The 26,461-nt window shown below is 45.2% G+C and overlaps 2 protein-coding genes across 8 annotated transcripts; one reads left to right on the top strand and one right to left on the bottom strand.

Annotated features, from left to right (window-relative positions):
- Positions 1-19,269, top strand: LOC114443620 (protein Dok-7-like). Of its 7 annotated transcripts, none has more exons than XM_028417857.1 (16): positions 61-122; positions 232-277; positions 392-834; positions 1,446-1,540; positions 1,823-2,691; positions 2,810-2,954; positions 4,331-4,415; positions 4,757-4,957; positions 10,651-10,770; positions 13,251-13,367; positions 13,707-14,572; positions 16,698-16,769; positions 16,920-16,959; positions 17,382-17,525; positions 17,635-17,829; positions 18,297-19,269. In XM_028417857.1, the coding sequence occupies exons 7-16, from the start codon at positions 4,406-4,408 to the stop codon at positions 18,431-18,433; spliced, it is 1,902 nt and encodes a 633-aa protein (XP_028273658.1). In that variant the 5' UTR covers positions 61-122; positions 232-277; positions 392-834; positions 1,446-1,540; positions 1,823-2,691; positions 2,810-2,954; positions 4,331-4,405; the 3' UTR covers positions 18,434-19,269. The 7 variants fall into 7 exon arrangements, with proteins under 7 accessions (XP_028273682.1, XP_028273630.1, XP_028273658.1 ...); XM_028417866.1 differs by having other exon boundaries at positions 2,810-2,942; XM_028417829.1 differs by lacking the exons at positions 392-834; positions 2,810-2,954; positions 4,331-4,415 and having other exon boundaries at positions 15-122; positions 1,823-1,973.
- Positions 19,222-26,461, bottom strand: lrpap1 (low density lipoprotein receptor-related protein associated protein 1). The gene is made up of 8 exons (XM_028417894.1): positions 26,184-26,461; positions 25,574-25,718; positions 23,646-23,776; positions 23,103-23,223; positions 21,400-21,555; positions 20,726-20,808; positions 20,132-20,308; positions 19,222-19,814 (listed from the first exon to the last, which is right to left on the bottom strand). Exons 1-8 carry the CDS (start codon positions 26,343-26,345, stop codon positions 19,746-19,748), a joined length of 1,044 nt encoding a protein of 347 aa, XP_028273695.1. The 5' UTR covers positions 26,346-26,461; the 3' UTR covers positions 19,222-19,745.

Consider the following 26,461-nt stretch of genomic DNA (forward strand, 5'->3'; position numbering starts at 1 on the left):
GTAAAGGCTATTTTGAAAAGTGCCCCCCCCCCCCAAACCTCACAGCGGCTCGGGAACCATGACAGAAGATGACGGAGACAGTTGTCGCGGAGGGACAAGTCAAGTTCAGAGATGGGAAAAAGGTGAATTTCTCAACTTAACTCTTTGTTCCAACTTTCCATGACCCCCCACAGCCCCGGGTCCACCAGGGCACCGCGTGCTGTGACTTACTGTTCTTTCTAAACTCCGCAGTGGAAGACGCGCTGGGTCGTGCTTCGGAAGCCCTCTCCGGTCGCAGGTACGTGTCAGACCGCTTCTGGTTCTTATTCTTCCAGCTCTTGTAGATTTCCACATTTAGAGCCGGCTCCTCAGTCGTGTGCGCCACCTTCTAATCTCCTCTCACTTTCTGCAGTTTAACTCGTCGCCACTTGCCAGTTGGCTTCTTGGCTGTGCGCCACAGAGCGCAGCGCGCGTCAACCCGTGCGGATGTTGCGCAAGAGAGGAGTTATTTAAGTGAATGAACTGAAAGAGTTTTAGAGTTAGAAGGTGTGGACAGAACACGGGCTTTGCCTGTCCCAGAAAAATCACATCCTGCATTCATACAGTTAATGATTGAAAAGCTTTCTGGGCGAAGACATGAACTGTGACTGTGCTGCGGGTCCTGTCTGGAGTCTTGGCAGAGAGCAGGGTGCAGTTTAAAATCTGAATACAGATCTATTTGAGATGCTGTGAGGACATGAGACACTGAGACACCGAGACACCGAGACACCGAGCCTCTCAGCGGACAAAAACATATGGCCTGGAGGCCACTGCTGCGTCCTTGAAGAAACTGGCAAGAGTGCTGAGAGCAATGCTGTGTGTGTGTGTGTGTGTGTCTGTGTGTGTGTGAGAGTGTGTGTGTGTGTGTGTCAATATGAGAGTGAGAGTGTGTGTGTGTGTGTGTGTGTGTGTGTCAATATGTGTGTGTGTGTGTGTGTCAATATGTGTGTGTGTGTGTGTCTGTGAGTGTGTCTGTGTGTGAGTGTGTGTGTGTGTGTGTGTCAATATGTGTGTGTGTGTGTGTGTGTGTGTCAATATGTGTGTGTGTGTGTGTCTGTGAGTGTGTCTGTGTGTGAGTGTGTGTGTGTGTGTGTGTCAATATGTGTGTGTGTGTCTGTGAGTGTGTCTGTGTGTGAGTGTGTGTGTGTGTGTGTGTCAATATGTGTGTGTGTGTGTGTCTGTGAGTGTGTCTGTGTGTGAGTGTGTGTGTGTGTGTGTGTCAATATGTGTGTGTGTGTCTGTGTGTATTTGTGGCTTGACTTTCATTATCAGCTGTGCCAGTGGATCAGTTCATTGTTTTAGAGTTTGTTATGACAGCTGTGCCGTATAGACACAGAGGCATGCAGGGCTATTAGAAAAAGTGACACTTCTGTTATTCTGCTGTTAAACACTGTGTGTGTGTGTGTGTGTGTGTGTGTGTGTCTCAGACTGTCTGTCATTACTGGTGTATAAGGAGAAGAAGAAGGGGAAGAGTAAGGAGAAGAGCAGCGGCCACAAGGAGAGGCTCAGCGTGACGCTGGAGGTACGTTCAGCTCGGTGCTTCTGCAGCTGCTGATCTCACTCAGCAGTAACACTGAGTTTCTGTCTGTTGTTGTTAAACTAAAGGTGCACTGACGTATTAGGAACATTCATGTAGGCCGACCACATGTCTCTTGTATGTGACTTGATCTCAGTGAGACTTTCTCCGTCCACTGGTGTTTGAGATCACGTCACGTCCGAGCTTCATGTACTGGGCCTCAGTCTGACCGGACAGCAGGAATCAGGATGTGTTGGTAACCTGATTTTCTTTTAATGTCCCGGTCAGGGGATCTGTGGTGTGGAGCCAGGGCCCGGGTACGATGGAGTGTGCTACAGTCTTTCCATCCTTTGCCTGGCACACACACTGGTTCTGGGCTTCACCAGCCGAGACGCCCTGCTGGCCTGGGATGCCCGCATCCGCTACAGCCTGGGAGAAGGTCGGTGGTCTGGGCATGGTCTTTGATGATAGATTCTCCAGAGACATTTTAACATACTGTACTTTGGGGTTCAGGTGGGTTCCTGTAGGCTCCCTAAAAACTTCCGGTATACGTCACATCCGCAAACAGACTTGGCAGCAAAGTTCAAAGTCATGACTGATTTACGAATAAACCGAAGAAAGTGCTGAAAAGCGTGAGGAGCGTGTTTTAAATCCACTCGGTCATTTATTTAGAACCAAACCGAACCCGCGGCCAGAGCCAAGCTCGGAAGGACTACTGAGCATGCGCACACCCTGCAGGTGGTGGACGCAGAGCTCGAACACAAACATTTAGGAAAGGACCCAAAAACTAAAAGGAGCGTGATGGAGCCAGAGCTCGAACAAGGCTCGATGAAAGCCGAGGAGCGAGGCCGGACTGGCGGTGACCTGGCGCGGTTACTGTCGGACGTGAAGTGAAGTTGTTTGCTAGCTAAAAGCTAACACGCTAGCTAGCTAATTGACGATACTTCCGATGGTGACGTTTGAGCACACAGCTCCAGGTTCGAAGGAGTCTGCCGGTGTCGGAAGCTGCTAGTCAACATATTTCCGACAGTTGCAGCAGATAACAGCCTCCATCGTGTTGTTGGGGGACTCTGCACCAGTGTCTCCAAACCCTCCATAGTGTTGCTTCAAAGCGCGGCGGCAGGAAGCAGCTGTGAGGAAGACCTTCCACAGCAGAGGTGACGAAGGTTCCATGTGGTGACAATCATTAAGCACCATGAGGACATAGTGTGTAAGAAGCAGACATCAGCACCTGCAGTGATAGTTTGATTATTGTTTCTGTCTCATCCTTCACAGACCTCCACGTGTTAGAGCAGTGATGTGTGGAAGTGTCCACTCTTGTAAAGGTTAAGAAGACACAGTCCATGGAACAGATCCCATCAGTCTTTCCTCACTCTGGCCTTTCTCTGCAAAACCTTCACAGCTTTCTGTTGAGTGGAAAGTAAAACACAAAACGATGCACGTTCAGAAGTGTTCATCAGTGTCAATATATACTTCATGCCATGATCAGACATACTGTACCAGTGTAAAACACTTCTAGATTTATGACATTACACTTCCCACAGTCAATCAAGTGATCAGAGGATGCACAGCTGTGTGTGCAGGCTTGTGTTTCGGGGTAGTGTTCCAGCAGTGCACCGTAACCCAGAGCAGGCAGCATGTCAGCGTTTGGGCAATATTTCAAACTGTACATTTCAACGATTGCAAGAGCAGCGTGATAGGACTATAAAGCTGGAGATGTGAGAGGTGGCACTTGAGTTGCCAATTTCAATAATGCATTTAAATATTTATCAAGTGTGCAGGAGTTAACCGAGGGGGAGAGGAAGAGGGGTTTATTTTTGTAGTATTTAACTAGCTTGGTTAGTTCTGTTCCTTTTTCTTGCTTTGATTTTGATCACTTTAGTCTGGTGTTTAACCAGGCATTCATTCACCTTGTGTTCTATTTTCTATATTGTGTTTCTTCTTACGTGTGCTGTAGCTGCTGTAACACTGAATTCTTCTTATCTTATCTTATCTTATCTTATCTTATCTTATCTTATCTTATCTTATCTTACCTTATCTTATTATAGCTAAACTGCTAATTTGAAGTTCGCCTGTTAAACATTCTAATTTAAAATATTCAGCAGTAACTTGTTCCTCCTGCCGAACCGTCCTCTGTTAACTGATTTTACTGAGAAATGTTCCCTTTGTGCTGTTTAGTAACTAAACACCACAAGCCAAAATGCCAGCTTAACTGCCAGTACTGAATAAATAAGTAATTCTTCCTTTCAGGAAATGTCAGCTGCAGGACTTTTTCAGGCCCTCTTCCTTCATTTTAATGTTTCAGGAGCATCCTGTTCTTGCTTTAACTTATCTCTCCTAAAATCCACAAAGTGCAGATGTTCTGGCCGTTTGCCTTCCAGCTCTAATTACTGAATGTTCAGTGCAATAACAATAACTCTGCTTTCTGGGTCTGTCTGATTATTAAAATACAATCTGTAGAGCTGCATGTTGTTTTCTAAACCAGCCTCTAAGAATCTATGGATGTCAGTTAAACCAGTGAAACTGTGCAGCAGAATTCTTTTAAATATATCCACTACCACCTTGTGCTGACCTAGAAAAGGTATTCATGCATTTATTTCTGTTTCCTGCAAACAAAAGTCTATTTCACGCCTGCAGTTTTTGTGAGGTCTTGTTTTAAAGCTAATCTGTAGCCAAATGCAGAAATCACTTCATCTTGATTTAACTTTTGTGTAAACTGCATCGATTTATTTTGTTCTTAAACCTTAAGGCACACTTACATCTTTTCTTTCTTTTCCTCTCTTTGCTTGAGGTTAGTAAGCCCTCTGTGATGATGTTCCAGCTCTCGGCTACATATGGGGGAACTGCACCCACGTGGAGCTCTACAGTCTCATGTTATGCTGTAAAGCCATACATACATACATACTGTATATACATTCTTGTATACTATATATGGCAGAGTACAGTGTACAGTATAGGCTGTGAGAGGCACAAACAGACCTTGGCACTGTGTAAGTGCCATCTGTAGACACCGAGTGATGACAAAGAACTGCTAAATCATCATTAACACAGCATGTGTTCATGCATTTGTGTGTGTGGGTCTGTTTGTATTGATGAGGTTATTAATGTCCTTTTTTGATCAATGCTTCAGTTGTCTGCAAGTTGTTGACTTTATAAGAGAATGAAACTCACACATGCCGCTCGTGTTTTTCAACCTTTTTCATTCCTCTCTTTCTCCTTCAGTCCACAGGTTCAATGTCGGTGTCGAACCAGGTACCAAACTAGAAAGCGGCCCCGCCTCCCTCCACCTGTGCAACAACCTGCTGGTCCTTACCAGAGGCCTCCCTCCAGTCGTGATTGGCCACTGGAAGTTGTCAGCACTGCGGCGATATGGTGCTGTGCCCAATGGCTTCGTGTTTGAAGGCGGGACGCGCTGTGGATACTGTAAGTAACAGATGGACTGAGAAAGTTACAGGCAGCTAATTAGCAAAGTTATTGTGAAGAAATGTTTGATATTCCTTTCTTCCAATGTTTCTTTACATTTGTCCTTATCAATAAAGAGGAGAATATGGGTCAGCTGATACAGATACAGTGTTTTTTACAGGCCAGGTAGCAGGTTGTGGTGGCACCTTGGCGCCAGTAAGGGATGGAGTGTCGTGGTGTTGTGGCGGTCAGTGGAGTCGGTCATCTGGGTTTATGCAGTGTGTGTACAGGAAGCAGGGTTCAAACACACACTTTCTGAAGCATTTTTGGTCGCAGGAGTGCACACGGAGCCTTAAAGCTGCATCGTTTACGTAGCCTGCTCTAGGTTGTTTGGTCTCATCCATACTGCTGCAGCGCACACATACTCATAACTTCATGTCTGCGGTTATAGCAGACGAATTAGTTTGTCAAATGGTAAAGTTTGTGAAACTGAAATGGTCACACGTGTCCAGGAAAGGTTGCAGTTTGTCATGCTCGTAGGGTTTTGTTTGCGTCTAATAACATGTTTATATTTTGCAGCAGAAGAGGCTGTTAGTCAGCAGTCTGACTTTAACTGGGTGAATGGAAACAGAAGTGGTCTGTAGAATGTAGGTAGACAGTGCAGGTGTTCACTCATGTGTTCTCCTTGATGCAGCTGTATAGTCACAAATGTTTCTGCCTCAGACCTCTGTAAGACCTTGACCTTCTCTTCAGCACTTCTTTCTCAGTCGTCTCTGACTAACCTTAGCCGATCAGAGTGATTCTCGCATTACTGCTGGTAGTGTCTAACCAACTGGTCCAACAGCTACAGCATCAGCATCAATTAAACACTGTAAATCCTCCAGACTACTGCCGGCTAAATTCACACAGTCTGGCATTACACAGATTTTGTGCTAGTTAGCAGGATGAGCAAGAGATAATGCGTCATAAGCAGTCAAGAAATAACCTCCTGAAGTGGTTATTTTTGCAATAATTCTCAGCTAGCTGAACCCTAACCTGCTTATTACACAGCTTCTTAGTAAAGAAATCAGTGATGTTACACAAACAACACAGTTTATTCCTCAGAAATAACAGCTGCTCAGTCAGAGTCAATGTTTCAATTGCCTGTTGAACTTTTAACCCCAAGAACAAAGTCTAATCATCTGCTGAGAGGGATTTACTGACGCTATAGGTTGCTGAGAGTTTGTAGTGCTCACATGTTAATAGAACTGTGATCAATGGTAAAAACAAGCGTTTATAGGGTAACTGTATCCATGTCTGAAAGGACTTTCAGTTTTGGAACCCTGCACGCTGCACACCTGCCCACCAAATGATGATGCATGTATGTGTGTGTTTGCATGGTTGCCAGGGTTTAAGTGTCTTTAGAATGTCCAGTTGATGTGGGCATGAATGTAAGGAATGAGAGGCAGCTTTATGTTTTTGGGCAGGGGTGTGTGTGTGTGTGTGTGTGTGTGTGTGTGTGTGTGTAATGGGACAGTATGTACAGTTTATCATGAACAGCTGCTGTGTTTTCATTCAGACAGTATTATAGTGTATTTCTAGCCAGCGTGAGCACCCTTTTGTAGATTCGGGTGATTCTAAAAAGTATCGGAGTTCCTGTTCCTTCTTTTTCGATGTCAGTCTTTTTGCGTGTGTGTGTGTACAAGAATAACCATGAGCTCTACGAGCTCTGGTTTCAGCTTTCTGATGAGTTACATCTATAAATATCGGCCTCACTCTGTAGTGGACACGAAGCCAATCCCAGTCTTTGCCCCTCACCTCATCAACATTACCCAGCAGGCACTGGGGGCAGCAGAGAGAGACTCTTGGCGTGACATCAGGAGCAGGAGAGTGAAGGAAAGAGAGAGACGTGAGAATCTGCAAGTAACATTCCTTGCGTAAGTGCAAGGTAAAGCAGCGTGTTAGCTTACATTTTTACATGTTTATTTGTCGTTGGTGAGTACATGTGACACATTCCAGCACTAAGCAGTAGTTTTATGGAGCGAAGAAATTCAACCGTCCGCACAGCCTTCCAGATACTTTACTGTGAGCTCCACATGCTCTGAACAGGAAGTGGGAGTGTTCCTCTCTCGAGTTGTGCAATGTAGCTAATGAATTAGCAGCAAATATTAGTGCTGCGCTTGTTTTGGAGCAGTGAGATCCTCTGCTGATCAACAGTTGAGGTTTAGTTGTAGTTTAAAGGTCGGGTAGGAGGTTTCCTTCTGATGCACTTTGTGTTAAATCAGTGTAACTTCTCTTTACAGTCCGATTAGTTCGGCAGTTTCTCTTTAAAACGAAGAATATGAATCATCTGAAGCTATAAAACATAAAAACATCATCAATCCTCCGGGTGGACCCTGTAGGAGTATTGGCTGGTTGTCACTCTCTTCCTGCTCTGTGCACCAGAGAGGTACGTGCATGATGGCCGAAGCCACAGACCGCAGCTCGTCTTCAGGTGATGGCGTCCATGTGATTGGAGGCGTGGCTTCATGGTGAGCTCCGAGAGAAAGGGGCGTGTGTTTACTTTAAATCTGGCTGACTCTCACTGAGTTTAAACTCTCCTCCCCTACCTTTAGAGGTCTTCATGGTTTTCTAGCATGTCTCTTTGGATTATTTGTGTCAAAGAAGCACATGGAAGCTGTAGATTCACTTAATGCTGCTTGTTCTTCAGTCATGTTGCCACATTAATCATAGTGAAAGCTGTCCTTGCAGTGTGGAATATGAAGTTCCTTTTGCAGAGTCATAACACGAATCAATCAAGAATTGCCATCTTCTTTGTCTGTTTTCAGAGGGTAATTTATTAAAGTGATGCCAGTCCTGACCCCCTTACATGCTGATCAGAATCTGACTGAGACCCTTGGGCACCTGGCTATTAACAGTCAGCGTTCACTCCTCCCCTCTCAGAAGCCATCCTAATTCTTTTTCTGTTCTTTACAAAGACTCGGTCTGGTCTCGGTGGATTCCAGTACCAATGGACACATGATGGACTCCCTCTGTAAGCAATCAGATACAACCAATCAGAAAACTGAAGCTCGGGACTTAAACAGAGTGACGACCAGACTCGTGTATGCTGGTGAATGACTTAACTGTAAATTCAAGGTGTAAGTAGAAATTCTGCAGATATTTTTGAACGAGGCAAGCAGCAGGTCATCACAGAAAGCCCGGCCCGATATGGATACACTTCAGATTGGTGTGATATGGTTTATGTCAAGTGGAACAGTTCCAGACCTGTTTCATGGTGTTTGTGGTTTGAAAGGCCAGGCTAGTTATGTGCTAATGTGCTAATATGAGTGTAAACAGGGTATTACAAATAAGCTCTATACTCGTAGCATAAGCAGAGAAAAGTAAACGTTCATCACTTCTTTTCCTGTTGGCATCGTTTCCCTTTTCAGTCTTCGGTCTTATTTTCTTCATGCTCCTCTTTCTGAGCTCCTCGGTAGATTATTAGGTCATCATCAGTGCAAATGATGTGGAATAAATCTGCTAGTAGAAACAGATAATTGGTTTACAGTTCTGAGCATTGTCTCTTTTGACCCTCTCAGCTGCCAGATTTCCCCTGAGGCCTGTTTTTGCTTGAATAAACCAGTAAACAGGATTTTCTGTCATCTAATGCTGCCGTACGCAGGGCTTTCTGCTGCAGCTGCAGTTTGAACGTCAGCGGCGTCAGTTTGAAGACGTACACCGCAGTGACATGACAAGCTTTTTTTTACCAATGAGGACACACACACACACACACACACTCGACAGCCCATCCAAGCACTCCTTTGGGACAGCGAGCAGTCTTGCGGTGCAAAATCTTTTACTGCAGTCGGCAGTAATCTCTTGAGCTGGGGTTCTTATGGATGTCTGTGTACAATCTCCATCAGTACAGTGTGATATCAGAGGTCCAGCTTCTATTAGATGTGATAATGAGGCCACTGTGTTCTGTAATCAATGATATTTGGAGCAGAGCCTGTGTCTTAGCTGGACCAATATTTCCTGGCTTTACAGGCCTACACGTGCTCATGTAGACCCTGCACACTAACTCACACACACCGTCCATAGCTGGCACATGCAGACCCAGTAACAAATGATCCTCTGCAGAGTTTGGATGGCAAGCGAGCCCTGTGATGTAGATAAAAGCGATTTTAAGCTGACATGCAGTCTCAGCAATCTTTCCATGTCCCTCAGCGGGTATCAACGCACGCCGCCTCTCAGAGTATGTTGATGCACGTGTGAGGGAGTTTTTTTCCTGAGTGGTATTCATTGTGCACTTTAAAGCGTTGTACAGCACCTTTTGCCCTCAAGTGTTGTTATTCTTTCTAGTTCAGTTCCCTGTCATCACACCGTGTCTGGTTGTTACATCCAGCATGTTGAGGTGTCGATGATCCACTGAGGGTAAAACGTCTTCGATGCTCCACCTGTCATCAGGAGTATGGTGAAGTAGTGAAACGTCTATAAGACAGGTTTTGATTGATTACCGGACACCTTGAACTTCTATTAGTGTGTAGACAATAGAAGCTTTCACACTGTTCCCACGCACACAGACATTTGGCTGCTTCTGTGTGTATTCAGTATAAATAGTTATGCTTAAAAAAATCAATTTTAAAATGATCTCTTATGCAGAAGAACTATTTTTTGTCTCATTATCTTACTTCTTTATAAGAATAATAATAACCACAGATAAGAGTTCATTTACTGTATGTTGGCAAACTAGCAAAGGGCACAGAGACATTTATATGGTCTAATCGGGGTTTGGGATTAATAACTCCTAAAGATTAGTCATAAAAGTGCAAGTCAGCACTGTCTGAGAAGAAATTACTTTAGGCTTTTTATAGTCATTCACTAATGTGGATTTCATCTTAACTAAGATGGAGCTCGGCGATCGACCTTTGACAGCGATGATCTGTTTAAAAAATGATCTACGTGATCAGCCAGCCCTCCATAAACTAATTCTTCATTTAATACTGTGGATGCAGGTCATGCCTTTTATACAGAGTATATGAAACATGATCAGAGCTTCAGCCGGTGTCACAGTCAGTATTATTGAGCTCTAGTTCAGCTCCTCTCTATGTGAAATTCTGATGTTTTGATCTCAAGCTGTTTTACTGATTCCAACAGCTAATGAGGCTAATAGGTCCAGTGCATTCATTGCCCTCATGTGGTAAAGTCATGTTTTGAATTTGAAGCTACAACATATTTTAACAGCAATAAATATATTATGTCTTTTAGAAACACGCAGTGTTTTAGAATGAGATGCTTGGAGATATATTTGGAGACCTGAACAATCTTCTGCTCTACGTTCTCTGTGGTTCATTTATATCAGCAGCTACTTTAAAAACAAAGGGCTTTGTAGATGTCCTTGTAAATGTACCTGCAGTGGGAGATTTTGATGTTTTTCATGTTGTATTTTTCTGGTCTTGTGTTTGTGCTGCTGCCTCCCTCTGTGTGGGCCTGATAAAGACTGGGAGCTGGGAGTTGATTGACATTTGATGTAACCTTTAGCAAATAAGGTTGTTGCTGGTCCAGAGAAGAGCCCTGACTCTACAGCCGCTGTCTGAATGTCAGTGAATATCGTTTGGCTGTAAATGCCTGATTTTACTGTGTTTTAACCACTGTGTCAGCCTGCACTGAACTGTTCCTTTGACTATTTCTATTTCTCTTTTTTTATTGTAACATCTCACAACTTAAACTTGTCTTTCTTGTCCATGTTCCAGGGGCAGGCGTTTTCTTCTTGTCCTGTTCAGAAGGAGAGCAGATAAGTTTCCTTTTTGACTGCATCGTCAGGGGCATCACCCCCAGCAGGGCCCCGCATGGCCTACGACCCAGCCTACCAGGTACCCGCACCACAACCGCACTCAAAATGGGATAAAACGTGTTAAAATAAGGATAGAAGTACAGACTGATACCGCACTAACAGGGGGTGAAGCCACATTTCTATCAGTCACATTGGTATGTGACTTTGTGACCATTATAAGCTTTTACTGCCTGTTAAGTGCACATGTTCAGCATTTGCGTCAGGCGCCATGCTAACGGAAACAACGCATGGCTTTAACTCCTGCAGGGTCACGCTGTAGATTAAAGGGTCATGCCTTTGTGTGTGACTGGTGTGCTGCGGTAGCATACCGCTAATTTCACAGGCCTCTGCTTCAGGAGCCTATTGACAGTTGGACAGAGGAAAAGTTGAACAGGACACATTCCAAGGATCCGACAACTTCATAATAGCTCGGAAACCGCCCCTCCCCAAAACCAGGGGGAAATTGTTCACGTTCCAGATCCATGCTCCATGTATAATAAAATGTCAAATAAGGGAAGTCATATATAATATAAAATATATTAGCATTATAAGAACATATGATTAAAAAGACAATGTGTTGACTCAGTTGTCTGATCTCAGTGGTGGATTTTGGAGGGATCAGTCTGACACTGAAAGTCCTCCTGCCCCCACAGCTTAGACAGCATCCTCCTGTCTGACCCTGCTGTCGAGGAGTCCAGCTCCACCACCACAACCTCACCGGCCCTTCTGATCTTCTGATGAGCTAGTTGTTGCTCTCAGTCTGCTGCCCCAGCACACAACAGCAAAACATTTTAGCTGCTTCTTCTCGGCTGCATGTAATCCAGTCTGAGCCAAAGCCTGCGTCAGCGTGCTCTGGGGCCCACTGTAACCCCACCGCAGTCAGGACCGTGAAGGAGCTATATTTAAAGTAGCCTAGCTATGCTAGCAAATGTTAGCTGACGCTTCACATAGCGTAGTGAAGAAACTTGGCATCTGCACATTAGCTGCTGCTGCTGCTGTCCAGAGGCAGAGATCCAGGGGTTAGGTTGTTGACACCTATACACACAAACACCCTGACCCACTGTGCACACTGGCACACACAGACACACACAGACACACACAGACACACACAGACACACACTGACACACACAGACACACACTGACACACACAGACACACACCACAGAAGGCATGTCTCCCTCTGACCTTACACTCACTCGCCTCTGCAGTATGTATATATAGCAGGCATTAGGTGTATAATTGGCAAGATTTGACACTAATTTGATGCACTGACAGACAGTTGAAGCGACTGTAATGTCCTCTGGGAAAGAACTGGTTGGAGACACACATATGGAACAGCAGGCTGATGAAGCTTCAGCCTTAATGTGACTCTTTGAATCAAGTTACAAAACAGTTTGGTATTTCTAAAAGCCATTTTCACTTCCTTAAAAAGGTCACGTCATCTAGTGTTATATAGTATCTTATACAGTAACAGGGTGTCCGCGGGGTCTTAAAAAGTATTAAATGTTGATAAATTAAGGCCCTTAAAAAGTATTGAAAAGTCTTAATCCCAATTTCATGAGGTATTAAATTTTATTGTGATTCAAGCTTTGACTCCAGAAAGTATCCATGAATATTCCTCTTCACAATGTGGCGGTGGCGTAGGCACACGTCCAAAATTTTGATCATGATGTAATAAGTTCTTGTTCCCCTGAAAAGGACAAACTTTGAGACCTTTGGGGGAGCTCTGAAACATTGTCGGTGTTTGGGTCACAGGTGACAGACTGGATTTTCTGTGGAGTCGGGTTCCTGAAATAAATGTAGTAAAACATGCCAGTGCGTGTTTATTCGCTGTCTCCGTCTGATAACCACAGTGCAGTGTTTGTTGCCAACCATGAGAGGCGGGTCTATGTGTTCAGCGTTACGTTGCCTCTTGAGTTTTCTCCTCCCCGCTCACGCATTGAGAGTGAGACCCACACAACTCAACAGGCTCACACGCCACACACGGCTTCACCGCACAGAAACTCCTATAAACGAGTCAAAGACAGGCGACCGCACACTTCCACTAGCTCTGGATTTAGCGACCTATTAATTACTCATTTACTTAATTATTATTTAGTTAATTTCAAATTACTACTAATTTGAAAACTGCCTGAAGGGAACCAATATACCTACGTTAAGTTTACTGTATTCAGCTGACCTCATTTCTGTTAAATTGCAAACTACAGCTGTTAGATGTGTTCCTAACAGCAGCTTAAAGGGGGCGATGGGGTCTTAAAATATTTTTGAAAGTTTTAGTCTTAAAAAGGTCTTAAAAAAGGTTTTAGTCTTTAAAATGACCCTCAGGATTCCTGCATATACCCTGAGTAAAAGGTGCACCATGGGGTTAGGGACAGGCTGTGGGATGGTGGATCTCTTTGTACCGTCATTGCTTTAAAAGAAGATTATTATTATTATTTTTCATTTTTCATCAGCATTCACATGAAGTAAAGCACGCTGTGATAATACTGTGTTTTGTGTGTTTGTGTCTCTGCTGTGTAGACACAGTGGACCCCAGTGCTGATGCAGCCTCAGCAGAGGAGCGAATGAACCAGGAGACGTTAGAGCTGGAGAAACGGCTCAGCCTGTTGTCTCAGTGCAGCCTCGCCAGCAGCACAGGTATCAACCACCCTGCATGTTACATAGAATCAACTCATCAGCGCTGCACTCAGGGCCTTCTGCTCCCTGTGTGACTGCACTGGCTGCCCCTCTGATACAGTTTTGTCATATTTGGTGTGTGTTAGGAATATGAAGCTCGGTGTAGTCTGAAGTCCCATGATTCCTTTTGGAGGGTTAATGATTTCTGCTAGAACTGTATCAATGAGAACAGTGGAATGAAAACTGAATTCACCGGTCATCAATAAAATTAAAGACATGATTTCTGTATAGTTAATGAAATTCTCTATAGTGTACACGGCTGGTTAATAAATCAACTTCGTGTCTTTCTGTCCTCTGTAGCCTCCACTTACAGCTGTAGCATGTCTGTTGCCGGGGACGACCACAGCAGCGTCTCCAGCTCCTCCTCCAGTCAATCTGACGCGAGTTATGGAAGCAGACTTCCGTTTTGGGTGGAGCCATTAGCTAGACCACATCTGTCCAATGAGACGGCGTCCAGGTCTTCCACGCCAAAGGCCTTAACCAGCTCAGATGACCGGCTCTATGCTGCTGTGATGGGAGGCTCCGGGAGCCGCCCGTCCTCTGCGCAGCTTCATCCTCGCGGCCTCCATGACAGTGGGCGTCAAAGCTCGTTAGACAGTGGAATTGGGATAGCGACAGGCAGTCAGTCTTCTTACTCAGGGAGCTATTCCTCAGGGAGTCTGGACATGGCCAGCCAGGGAGGAGGGGAGGAGTTCGGCTCTGCGACCAGCCTGCTGCCTGCTCCACCTTCCACTCTACCTCTTACAGCTCCTCACACATCTTCTGCTTCTCCACTTCAGCCCATACTTATCCCCGAGCACAGCTCTTCCAGAGCCTCCTCTTCCTGCTCCTGTGCCTCCAGATCCATATCTCGTTCATCTCGTAGACACAGTGAGGAGTACCAGATCCCCAGCCTGCTCAGATTCCGGTATGATACACCCAGAAGTCTGCTCCAGGCCCTGACCCTGAGAGAACCACCTGCACGGGAAGCCCAACCTGAGCTGGGCAGGGACAACCGGAGCAGTGGGGACGGAGGTGGTGGTGGTCAGGGGCAAGACCTGAGTAAAAGCCCCAGAGGACTAACGGCATCCCAGCATCAGGCCATGATGCAACGCTCCTTCTCCTGGGGCAGTGAGATGGCGCCCTCTGTGGACGGTGAGGGGAGGTCCACGTCCAGAGAAACACAGGTAGCAGTCTTATTCTCTTTCTTCTTTTCCTGTTTCCACACTGACGTTTCCATTAACGAACGGCACGAAACAAAATGTTTACAAATCATCATGCTAATCAGTCTCGCAGCTCCCGCTGGAGCTAATCTCCATAATTTGTCTGCTAGCATTTATTAGGCCCACAATAGTGTTTTTCTGCTCTAATGCTCATAAATGGGATCTTATGTAAATATCTCTGATGCTCAGTAGAGCTGTGCTTCGGTGTGGAGGGATACAGAAAGAAGCAGAGTGAGAACAAGGGAGACTGAGGAGTTCACACCTGCTGTCAGATATTTAGCACTGTTAGACTCCGCTCTGCTGGTGGTTCCAGTATCTATGGAGATTTCCCAAATCTTCTTTCTTGACTCTTGCAAGACTCTTTTGTTAGACGTCAATCCTGCAGACGGTGCTTTCTGTGCAGCGACCTCACACTTCTGTGAAGTCAGACACAGTCTGAACATCAAGGACAGGTCCTTCATATAGCAGATGCTTCAGAGGTCAGGCACCACTCATTCCTTCTGACACATATTCAGCTCCCTTATGTTCATGTGAACATTAGCCCCGCCTTCTGTCTCTGCCAGATAGAGAGCTCCTGGATGATGAAACGAGCTTCTGATGTGCTGGAACAGGCCACAGATACCAGCTCCTGTCTCTGACGCCATAAATTCCACGACTTGAACATCATTTCATCAGTGGACCAAAGTCTCCAAACACCATTTTGTTAGCTAGGTGGTGTTAGTGGCTGATTTTAGAACTACAGCTGTTCTGTCGGTGTATCAGTAGCCGTCTGTTAGAGTCTCCTCTTACATAATTCTGCTGTGTTTGTGTCCGATGCAGCAGCAGTTGAAGCAGCAATTATCTGGCCTCTTCACACACACACACACACACACACACACACACACACACACACACACACACACACACACACACACACACACACACACACACACACACACACACACAGCTTCTTGCTGGTGAGCTAATGACTCACTTAGGCGGCTGCCTTTGTAATTGTAATTTATAGTCATTGGCTCGGAGGATCATTAGGAACCTGCACACACAGCTGAATGGGAAGCAGAGGTGGTCTCAGAAAAGCAGAACAGACTCAGTTTTTTGTAAAATATCCCTCGTTTCTTTAACAACGCACCACCGGGTTTCAAGAGAAGAAGTTGTTGTGTTGAAATCGGCGTTCTGAGAGCATGCATCAGCAGCTCATTTTCTGCTACAGTGTGGCGCCATCCTGCACTCAGCAGGTTTCCCCACTTTCTCTGTCCATATGGGCACTTCTGTCAAATGACTTTGGATGTCTTTGGTCTAAACACACACGGGTTAGATAGAAGATTCAAACGGAGGACAGGTCCACCTCACTATGAGGTGATGGTACCACCTGCCGCGATGCTAGTACAGCATCAAAAAATAAATCCTTGTGGGTCTCTGATGGGTCTGTGTGAAGCCGGTGTTTTCCCTTCCTGATACTTTTGCCTGAAACCTGAGCCCCTCTCAGAACTGACTTCCCACGATGTGTCTAATTATGTTTCTGATGGTTTGTGAAAAGTGCTTCCCCCTTGTAGCAGAGAAATTATCATCAGAGCAAGAGGAAACAGCATGTCGCGTGATTTCTGACAGCTCGTGTAGGAGTGTGTGTTCATTATACAGCATGTGTATGCTGAGGAGACAGAGGGACTGAGAAAGTTAATAAGTAGTGATGAAACTGACAGAAACCCTCAGAGTGGAGAATCCTGCTGCATGAAACACAAATGAGTTTTCTTTGTCATTCTTCCCCTGTCAGCAGTTCAGTGCACGCTCAGTGTTTGGTAATGAGACGACGCCTGAGTGCACAAGTGGGATTATATCTGTTCAAGCAAACTGTGACAGATCAACTGCAGTAGGAAGGAATACATGTTCAATGGGAGCCTGCTGTCAGACTAACGTCTAATGTCCAGCCAGCCTTTTGTCTCCGGTCTGCCACTTATTTTCCTTCACTTTCTTTTCAATTTATGTAAAAGCCGTAGTACATGTCTCATTTCACAGCACCCTGAAATGCTGTTACCAGCTTAGACGATTAAACCTGCCCTTAACTATAACTCCTGTCGTCTCCCCCACCCAGTGCAGTCATGGTTTAGACAACTACATTACACCAGAGTGGTGGAGGTCAGCGAGGAACAGAGGCTTGAATCAGGTAAGATGTTATCTGCCTGTTCCAGGAGAATTATCGTTTAAGACTGAACAACCCTCGACACAACAGTTTGTACTTATATAAATGTGCTTCATTCTTATATAAGCAGACAAATGTCTTTTTTTTAAAATAAATAACCTTTTTATTTTCTAGACTGCGTCGCCAGGCCGGTCACAGTCAGCAGCTGCACAAGGTGAGTTTGTGAATGCAACTTGTTGCTTGATGTGCTGTATTAATCAAGTTATTTACTGTACACTTCTGTGCTTTTTATCCAATATTAATGTTAAAAAATATTACTCGATTTACTGACGTATATACTGAGTAACAGCTGCAATAGACTGGTAACCTGTCCAGGGTGTACCCTGCCTGTCCTCCACTGACAGCTGGCGTAGGCTCCAGCTCTCTGTATTAGTGTAATTTATATAAATACATAAATAATGCCATGACGGCCACTAAGTTCTTTCATCTCAAGTAGTTAAGGCTCACATTGATGCATGTGCATTTAACTGGGGTTGTACTTCAACCCCTGTTACAACACCTCACTTACTTCAGGGCACAAACAATCACCTCTGGCTGCATCATGTCAATGTCCCGAATCTTTGTTCCCGGATGCAGCTCTCTGTGTGAGAGAGGAACACAGTGACCGTGAGGATGCTGCTTCTAAGCTGGCCGGTCCAAGAAGGTTGTCATTCCTGCCACCCTCTTCTCCTCCACCTCTTCCTGTCACACTGAGCATGCTCAGATCGACATCAGCTTGTGGTAAGAATTCATTTGTAACTAATAAAAGGTGGGCTCTCTCAATCGATGTGCTCCTATTAGCCGTTCATCCTGCTGGTCTTAAATCAATCTTCTTGATTTCTGCCTTCAGGGATGTTCCAGTCTCCCCATGAAACTCCTCCATCTGCATCCCTGGACACCAGGCCTCACAGGGAGAGCACCGTTAATTATGTCAACATCCCCATTCGCCTCCAACCAGCTAAAACCAGAGAGCTGCTCTACACAGAGCTGGACCTGCAGGACACCAGATCTGCTGCAGGCCGCAGACCCCCCAGCACAGTGAGAGGTAACGCTCTGCATATCCACTTAGAATACACTGCACCGTGTGTGTGTGTGTGTGTGTCTGTCTGTCTGTGTGTGTGTGTGTGTGTGTGTGTGTCTGTGTGTGTGTCTGTCTGTCTGTCTGTGTGTGTGTGTGTGTGTGTGTGTGTGTGTGTGTGTGTGTGTGTGTGTGTGTGTGTGTGTGTGTGTGTGTGTGTGTGTGTGTGTGTGTGTGTGTGTGTGTGTGTGTGTCGCACTCAGTACAAAGGACACAGTTTAGTGATGAACACTGGACATCAGTTTATTTTCTGTGAAAATGAGGCAATTTACAACAAAACTCATGGTTTTCAGGTGAGCATCAGACATTAGAATGTTTGCATTAACACATGAAACAGCTGCTTTAAATATTTCAGAAAACGTATGAAGCTGCATGTTAACATATTACAGTGAAGTTATTACTATGACACAGTCTTTTTATGCTCCCACACCCAGACGAGGGCTCTAGCAGGTACGCCCACCTCGACATGGCTGCCATGGAAACGGCTCAGAGAGTGGGGGCGGAGCATGTTCGGGGCAGGGAGGACAGACTGACTCAGCTGGAGAGCAGGCGGCGAGGGCCACCGAAGTGACGCTGCAGCCGCGGACTCGACACTTCACAGTAGTTTCCTCTCCTTCACTCTAAATAAGCTAAACATGCCGTCGTGTACTTCGACACAGTGAAGGTTCCACAGAACAATCCATTCCACTGAGAGTAACACAAAGATGTCTGTGAGGTCTCATGTGCAGCTTTCCTGTTCTTTCCCCCAGACATGTTTCGCTGTAATAGATGGCCTTAATTAGAAGCGGCTTTGCTTGGAATCAATTCGCTAAGCTGGAACCTCTTTGAGGTGGATTCACTTCTTTCAGACTATTTGTGCATCGACTAAACCACATCTCCATCTCAAGCTCTCCTCGCTGCACCGACACCTTACAATCGACTGCTTAGAGCCAGGACCTGCCGGGCTATCATTCCACATCACATCAGAAGAGCATTGGACTGAAATAAGCAGCTTAGACTTATATTATCCTAGGTGCGTATTACATGAATCCAGGCCCATGTGGCCTGGGCAGGATATGACCGAGTGATCAGCAGTAACGTTATTCATCTGTGTAATCAATGCCTCTGCTTCTGGTCTGTCAGAGGGCAGCCGCTGATGAATGCCAGAGCACCCTGTGGGTTTCAATTCCTCACCTCCCTCCTACAATCATCAGGACAAATTGTCCAATATTTGACACAAATGTATTTCTAAGATTCTCTGAGGAGGAGGCGACACACGAGGATGAGTTAGGACATTTTACGAAAAAAGCCTATTCAACGACTTGTAAATATGAACTGCTTTATATTATAATCTATATTTTTAAACCACTATTGTATGTATCTTACTGGCACTTGTATCTCAATATTAAAAGATTGCCGTTTCATTTTCAGGTTTCTGGATTTCTGTGCTTCAAATCACATTAATACTGATCAACGCTTGACGTTTCCAGCAGCTAACGACAGACCGGTGTGGACTCGCTGTCAGTCCATAGCTCAGCCCATCATTTGGTCAACAGGGACTCTGCAAGGAGAGGACCAGGCAGAGTTTTCCACACCAGCCTGTCATTAGTTGTATAAATATGAAACCATTCCATCTTACGTTACCCTTAGCTGATCATTTAATCCATTCATCTTTTAGGAATTCACTTATTTTACAAGAAATGCAGAGTATGTACAAAAAACCAAATCACTCAGTCTTCATTTATCACACTATAAAAGTAGAAAATCTTCCATGGAAAACACTGATTGTTTTCTACAGTAGTTTAAAGGGAATGGAGGAACACGCTGTATGTTGTGTGTGTGGCTGTAAAGGAAACTTTTAGTTCATCCAACCTTCACTGAAGTGGTGACGACGATCGAGCCGCTCAGAGCTCGTTGTGCTCGAGTCCCTGACGGGAGATCTTGTTGGACAGGTCCTGCATGTGTTTCTTCATCTGAAACAGTGAAGGATGCACATGGATCATTTCACAGTGAAACACCAGAGGCTGTTTTAATGGTTAATACAAGTTTCTGATCAAAGTCTTTCTGAAAACACCTGGCCATATGTGCAGTGTTTACATCATCGCCAAAGATCTGGTAGGTTTGTGGCTCTCTAACATCCTCAGTGCTGCGTTCAACTATTAATATAGTATTTATAGTGTAAACACTGTTTGTTCCTTCTGCATATATGAGACTACTTTACTTTCCTGTGGACTCTATTCCATCATTCTTTTAGTTCTGCTGCAGAGCTAAAGCTTTCAAAGCTTCTTACCTTGTAGCCCATGTCCCTGGTCTTCTCAGCGAGCATGTTGTACTTCTCCTGGTTCTTCTTGATGTGATCTTTGTCTCCTAAAGCCTCCACGTGACGCAGCTTCTGGTGCGAGAGCTCCAGCTGCTCCTGGTAGTGACTGTGCTTCTCCACCTTGGTCTCAAAGTGACGCAGCTCCTCCTAAATAAACAAAACAGAGAGAGGCCTGTAAGGTCACCTCATCTTCAATTACATGCGCAGCTGCACAGGGGAGCTGATACACATCTCAAGTGGCAACTAGAAAGGAAATGTCACAGAGGAAAACCAGTGAGAAAAATGAAATGAAGTTATTCACTGTATTCATCTGCACATAGGACAAAGGGTGAAAGGAGCAAGACAGAGGAGAGTGAAGGACTTTTAAATGTCCCTGGCTCACTGTACTCAAGTACTACTTAGCTTCTGAGCACAATGCAAATACTTCCATTAAAACCACCAACAGAGCACTTGATGTAAAAGTTGAACTCCAAGTTGGACTGCAGCACTCACCAAACTTTCTGACAACACAGAAAGTTTGGTCTAGACAAAGATGGGTCCACAACAGTGTCACAAGGGATTTACCTTGAGAGAATCCAGCTCGTCCGTGCTGAGGTTGCCTCTCTTTGCAGCCTCCCACAGTTCAATCACACGAGGCTCCCGAAACTCTACAGGGGCAGAGAAGACACAGACAGGACGATGAAGAGATAAATAATCCAGGGAGACAGTTTGGAGCCACGACAATAATACAGAGAGGGGGGAGCTCAGGGGGGGCAGTTATTTCGACGCCATCGCAACAACAGGACTCTAGACGCTCAATCATTTTGTATTAGAAAATATGAACGAAGAAAAGAGCTGGAAGTGCTGTCATTAATTCTTTCCATAAGTATAACAAACCGGAAGAAAAAGCAGGTGAAGGGAGGATAAGAGCAAGAGGTTTAGCAAGAAACAACCCGAGTGAATGAGGAGGAGCGACGAAGAGGAATCATTATGAATCAGCTCAGGGCACATCGCCTTCATATAAACCTCCCAACAGGCTCCCACTGAAACCAGAGACCTCACATAAACCCCACAGTCCACTCACCAAAAACAGCCATGAGAGAATGAAGCACGAGGACTAACCAGTCTCCCTCTCTGGATGAATGTGAGCTACCTTTCCTTTAAATGATCGCCCACCACGACACCGCAGTGTGTTGTTATGATTACGACTGATGCTGATGAGATGAACGCAGCGTGTGGAAGTGTGTTTTCTCTCTCACCGCTGTCTTCAGTGAAGCCCTCGTGGCTGAGCTTGCGGAGGCGCTCGAACCCCTGGTTGAGGTTCCTCATTTTGTCCTTCAGCTCGGTGTGCTTCTGCTGCAGCACATGTTCTTTGGCGTCGCCCTCCAAGGGGGAGATCACGTTCTTGTGAATTTCTGTTGAGACAAAGATAATGAGAGGAGAGGAAGGTGATCAGAGCAGGGTAGGACTCAAATGTAGTTAGGTGCATTACAAGAGAGTAAATGAGAAAGAAAATGGATGGAAGAGCAGAATAAAGCAATAAAAGAGAGGCAGCATTTAATAAGGAGCATTTAGTCGCAGCCATAAAATGACCTGTAACATCTTTATGACCGGGTTTATCTTCATACATTATTTTTCCATTAGGGCCTCAGAAGCCGACTCTTAGTGACGAGGTTATGAGATGTCATATCTAAGAAAACATCAGATGAAGGCCACGTGCACCACACGGACTGAATAATAACAGCTGACATTTAGAGCAAAAGAAAGAGTTAAAAAAAAAACAAAAAACGGGAACCCAGACAGGCCTTGAAGGGAGGCGGTGAAGGTGGTGGTGTGTTTTTGTGGGGGTGCACAGAGACTCCCCACAAGGCAACATGTGATTGGCTCAATATTTAAATGCATCAGACAAGCAGAAAAATACCCCCGGCTTGTTTGGTAGAAATGAAAAAGTTCTGGCATAAAACAGCTGCAAAGTGTCAGTCCCCGCATGAAGGAGACGCCTGTCCTCCCCACGTCTATCTGAAACACAGTGGGGCCTGTCAGCTCTGCTTAAAACTCACAGCGTGATGTGATGTGACAGGCGCTGATAGAGCAGTGAGCGGCGGGGCGGTAACATGTGCAGCCTCGTACCTGCTGTACATGATCAGGAGGAGGAACAAACAAACAAAGAGCACTTGAGATGTATAAAGCAGCCAAACAAGGGGAGACTGAAGTGTTTGAACCTGACAGGCCTCATATATTTATAGTTTAATTTGAATGTGTATAGAGCTATAACTACACCTGTATACAAATGTATGAGGGGAGTAAAGGCGGTGAAGAGAACCGATGAAAGCTGCGTGAGCCGCACACCAACAGACAGGAGAACAGGGCTTAAAGCTTAAAACTCATCCTCCAGTAACACTGAAAATAAAGCCCACTTCCACACACAGAGCTCTGCATTCATGCTGCCAAGTCTCCCTCACTGTGCCACCTTTGCTTGTTCTCAGTATCAAAATCATGTTGTAAAGTATTGGATATAAAAGAAAACATGGAGGTATAGTGTGTATGATCAGTCCCAAACAGGCGTGTGACTCAAGTGTGCTACTGCACAGCCTTGAACTCCCCACACAGGGGGGTCCGCCAGCATGGTGGGACGTGCTGCATCAAACCATCGACAGGAGGCACGCCCATGACTGTGACTGAGGCTGTGTTCGAAATCACTCACTCAGTGACGTAACTTCTGTTCCCGTTCTCTTCGCCGGTCTGCGCAATGCATGATGGGACATATCGCTAAAAGTAGTGACCATCGGATGGACACTACTTTTCAAGATGCATTGTGGGATACACTGAGGGCCGTGTATGGGGTCTGTCATTTCTCACTTGAATGATTGGGGAGTGATTTGGAACACAGCCCATGACTGAACAAAGAGCAAAGGCGGCAGGAAGAGCATCCTCAAAGCATCACTATTGGACTATAGCTCACCTTCAGTCCTGCTGACAGTGTCCATGAGGATGTTGTACTCGTGGACCTTGTCTTTGTGGTGCTGGAACTCCCTTTTCAGGCTCGTCAGTTCCTCGTTTGAGAACTTTCCTGAGTTCTTAGCCTGGTTGTCAGACAGAGAGAGGAGTTAGTCTCAAAGGCAGCAGAGGACCGAGCGCTGCAATTTTAATGCTATAATTAGAGTGATACAAGTCTGGAGCTACTGTATGCTTTATGTGCAGGAGAGCAGCTAGACAAAGATCAAGCAAACAACAAGCTTTGGAAAATGTTTCCACAGTAATCAAAGACTACATGTGCTGGAAGAGAACCTTTTAACTTCAACCTCAGAAACCCGTCAGCTGGTGAAATGTTTGCTGCACCTGAACTGTTTTTATTAGAAGCTGAGCGAGACCTTTAGCTAACATGAAGTTTACACTTATTTAATCTGAGACGGGTTTTAAAAACAAACAGGAACGGCACAAACACAACGACAACACTACAAAAAAAACATCAAATGATATTTTACTCGTCTTTCTGCACACAGACCTTATTCCAGAGTTTGTCCAGCCTGGGATCATCGAACATGTCTCCTTCTTTGGTGTCATGGTCTTTCAGTGAGTTGCTCTCCAGCGGCCGCGTGTCCCTTTTCCCATCCATCCCATATTTGGCCAAGATTACTGCGAAACACAAGTATTAGATTAAAACCAGCGCTGAGGTGAACGAACAAGACGTGAGCCTCTGAGGAGTGACAGCAGGGCTGTTAGAGGAGGAGACACACACATCCATCATGTAACCGTCTCTAAGGCTCCTGACAGGAACACATTCACTATAAAAGCCTCATTGCACAAAGCAGCACTTTTTAACATAACCTGTTAAACGTTATGTAAAATAAAAATAAATAAAACAATATTTATGTTTACATCTACAGTCAAACATCATGTCACAAAAAGCTGATGTTTTAATAAACTGCATCTTTTTTGGTGCCGTTTTATTTAGGAGGTTTAGTATAGCCTGTGTGTTTTAGTGTTGAGGCAGGGCAGGATATGTAGGGCTTCTAATGTAACGGTTCTGGAGCGGCATCACCAACTAGCTTCTCTGTGTGTCTGACATTAAGCAGCACACAGGAGGTGACACGTATGTGCTTCTTGTCATGCTGCTCATGACATTTAAAAATGAATGATGGAGGAGGAGGATGCTCACTCATCTCCACAGGGGTCCTTCCAGATAAAATATTAAAAAAAACACTGAGAAAATAACTTAAAGGCAACATTTAATAAAGGCATCTCTCAATGTTGCCACTTTAATCTGGTGAATACTGTGTGAAGCTGAGTTCTGAGCATCACACAGAGCTGGACTTTGCTCTGAAGAAGCTCTGCCCTCGTTATTCTGCTCTAGTAAACAGTTATTGCAGCAGCTGATTCAGCACCATCTGAGCATTGTAGCGACCCATCAGTGTCACTTATTAACTACCAATACTTCATTAGGAGTGTGTCCATCTCTCAGTGGAGTTAAAAATCCTCATAAACATGGTTCAATGAGTTGCAGTCAATCTCTGTGGAACTGCTGGGCTTGTACAAGTTTACGGCCAAGGCTGCTGATGCAGGTAATCTATGATGAGCACAAGGAGTGAACTTCACTTATGTTCCCAGATTGACCAATTTACAACAGGAACGGCGTTAGAACATGTCTCCTGGCAAATCAAACAGATTGTATGAGGAACAAAAGCACTGTGAGAAGTTAAACAAGGAGCCCAATTATTCTAATTCAAGGAGAAGAACATGACCCAGCAGGGAAAAGTGACTTGAGGTCTGCATTTGAATCTATATTCAGCCATTAATGGAGCAGAGAGTGACTCTGCGGCTCTGCCTGGAGCAGGAAGGTCACTGCATCACTGGGGAGTGAGGAAGGAGAGACGTCCGGGGGAGGAAGTGACCACAGGCTATCAGTGTATCAGAATGCTAACCAGACCAACCTGCAGGTGCTGAGGTGCAGATCTCTTCATACTCTCATACACAAAGCTCCAGGCTTTCATCATGATGCACCTCATTCAAACACACCGAGCGGACAGTCAGTCCACATGGCTGCTCCATTCATCACAGTTAAAGTACATGCTGAACAATAGAGGCGGAATAGTTCACAAAAGCCATGGTCCGGTTTTTATCATGTTATCATGTCAGTCTAACCCTGAACAGAATGACAGTGAGCCATTACTTGAGTCTTGTAAACTATCCATGAGCCCAGAGAACAATGTATTCATTGAATTAAAGTATGTTAAGTATGGTGCAACCTGATAGCAAGGCCAAGCGGTTAGAGAGCAAACACGCCTGGTAAGACAGCCCCCTGTTGGATTCCTGGCTGGCTGGACCATCAGTGTTTCCCATCTACTAGACGAAGGAACCAAAATGCCCTAAAATGTACATGAGTAGCTCTCCAGGCTGATTCAGACCAACAGTTTGATCCAGAGTCTGTCTCACCGTTGAAGTTGCGTCTGAGTTGGGCCTCTTTCTCTCCGGTCTCATCCAGCCCCTCCACCTTCATCTTCTTCCACTGCAGCTCGTCCTTCTCTTGGATCTTCAGGTCACTGTGCAGCTCAGCCTGGCGGACTGGGGACAGCTGCATCTATTAAAGCAAAAGGACAAGATGATATCAGGCTCGTTATCCAGTCACCAGATCTATGAAGTCATAAAAATATGAGTGATGAGCTCATCAGCACAAGCAGCACAATCTCCTGGCTACAGTAAGGTGACTGAGATGTCATCGACAGGGCCTGATACGAGTCTTTGTACCAGGGTGAGATATTATAGCCATCAGTCAAAGCTTCAACAGGGATGGAGTCTGTCCTCTTAAAGAGGGAAATAAGGGAGAACATTTGCATAGAAGAATGTGTCAAAGTAAAGAAAGGACAGCGATGATATTAGTTCCATAGAACCAGGGCTGCAGCCTCATGGTTATCCAGGTACAGGTGCCACCAATCACCGAGGATAATGTCTCCCTGCACCCCCTGTGACCTCACACAAGTATTGTGAAGCCTTATTTCTACTGACAGCTGTTTGCCGCATCAATAAACCCTTTACTTTAACTTACCCTTTTAGCTTTCTCCCACACCTGGTTCAGCTTAGCTATCCTGAACTCCACCGTCTGTCCATCACCGCCGCTCGGTTTAGGCTCATTCAATTCTCGGGAATATTTTCCAGCCATTACACCTACACCAAGACACAAAGCCGCGACGAGACGGTGCAGCCTCATTTTCAAAAGCAAGTCAGCACAAACTACAAAAAGCGAACAAAACACGCAGGTTCGCCGAGAAGTTAGCCTGCTAACTGTCTGTTGTTGTGGCTCACGAGTGCCGCAAGTCACGTGCT

Source organism: Parambassis ranga, chromosome 1 (assembly GCF_900634625.1).
Source record: "Parambassis ranga chromosome 1, fParRan2.1, whole genome shotgun sequence".
NCBI classification, from domain to species: Eukaryota; Metazoa; Chordata; class Actinopteri; family Ambassidae; genus Parambassis; species Parambassis ranga.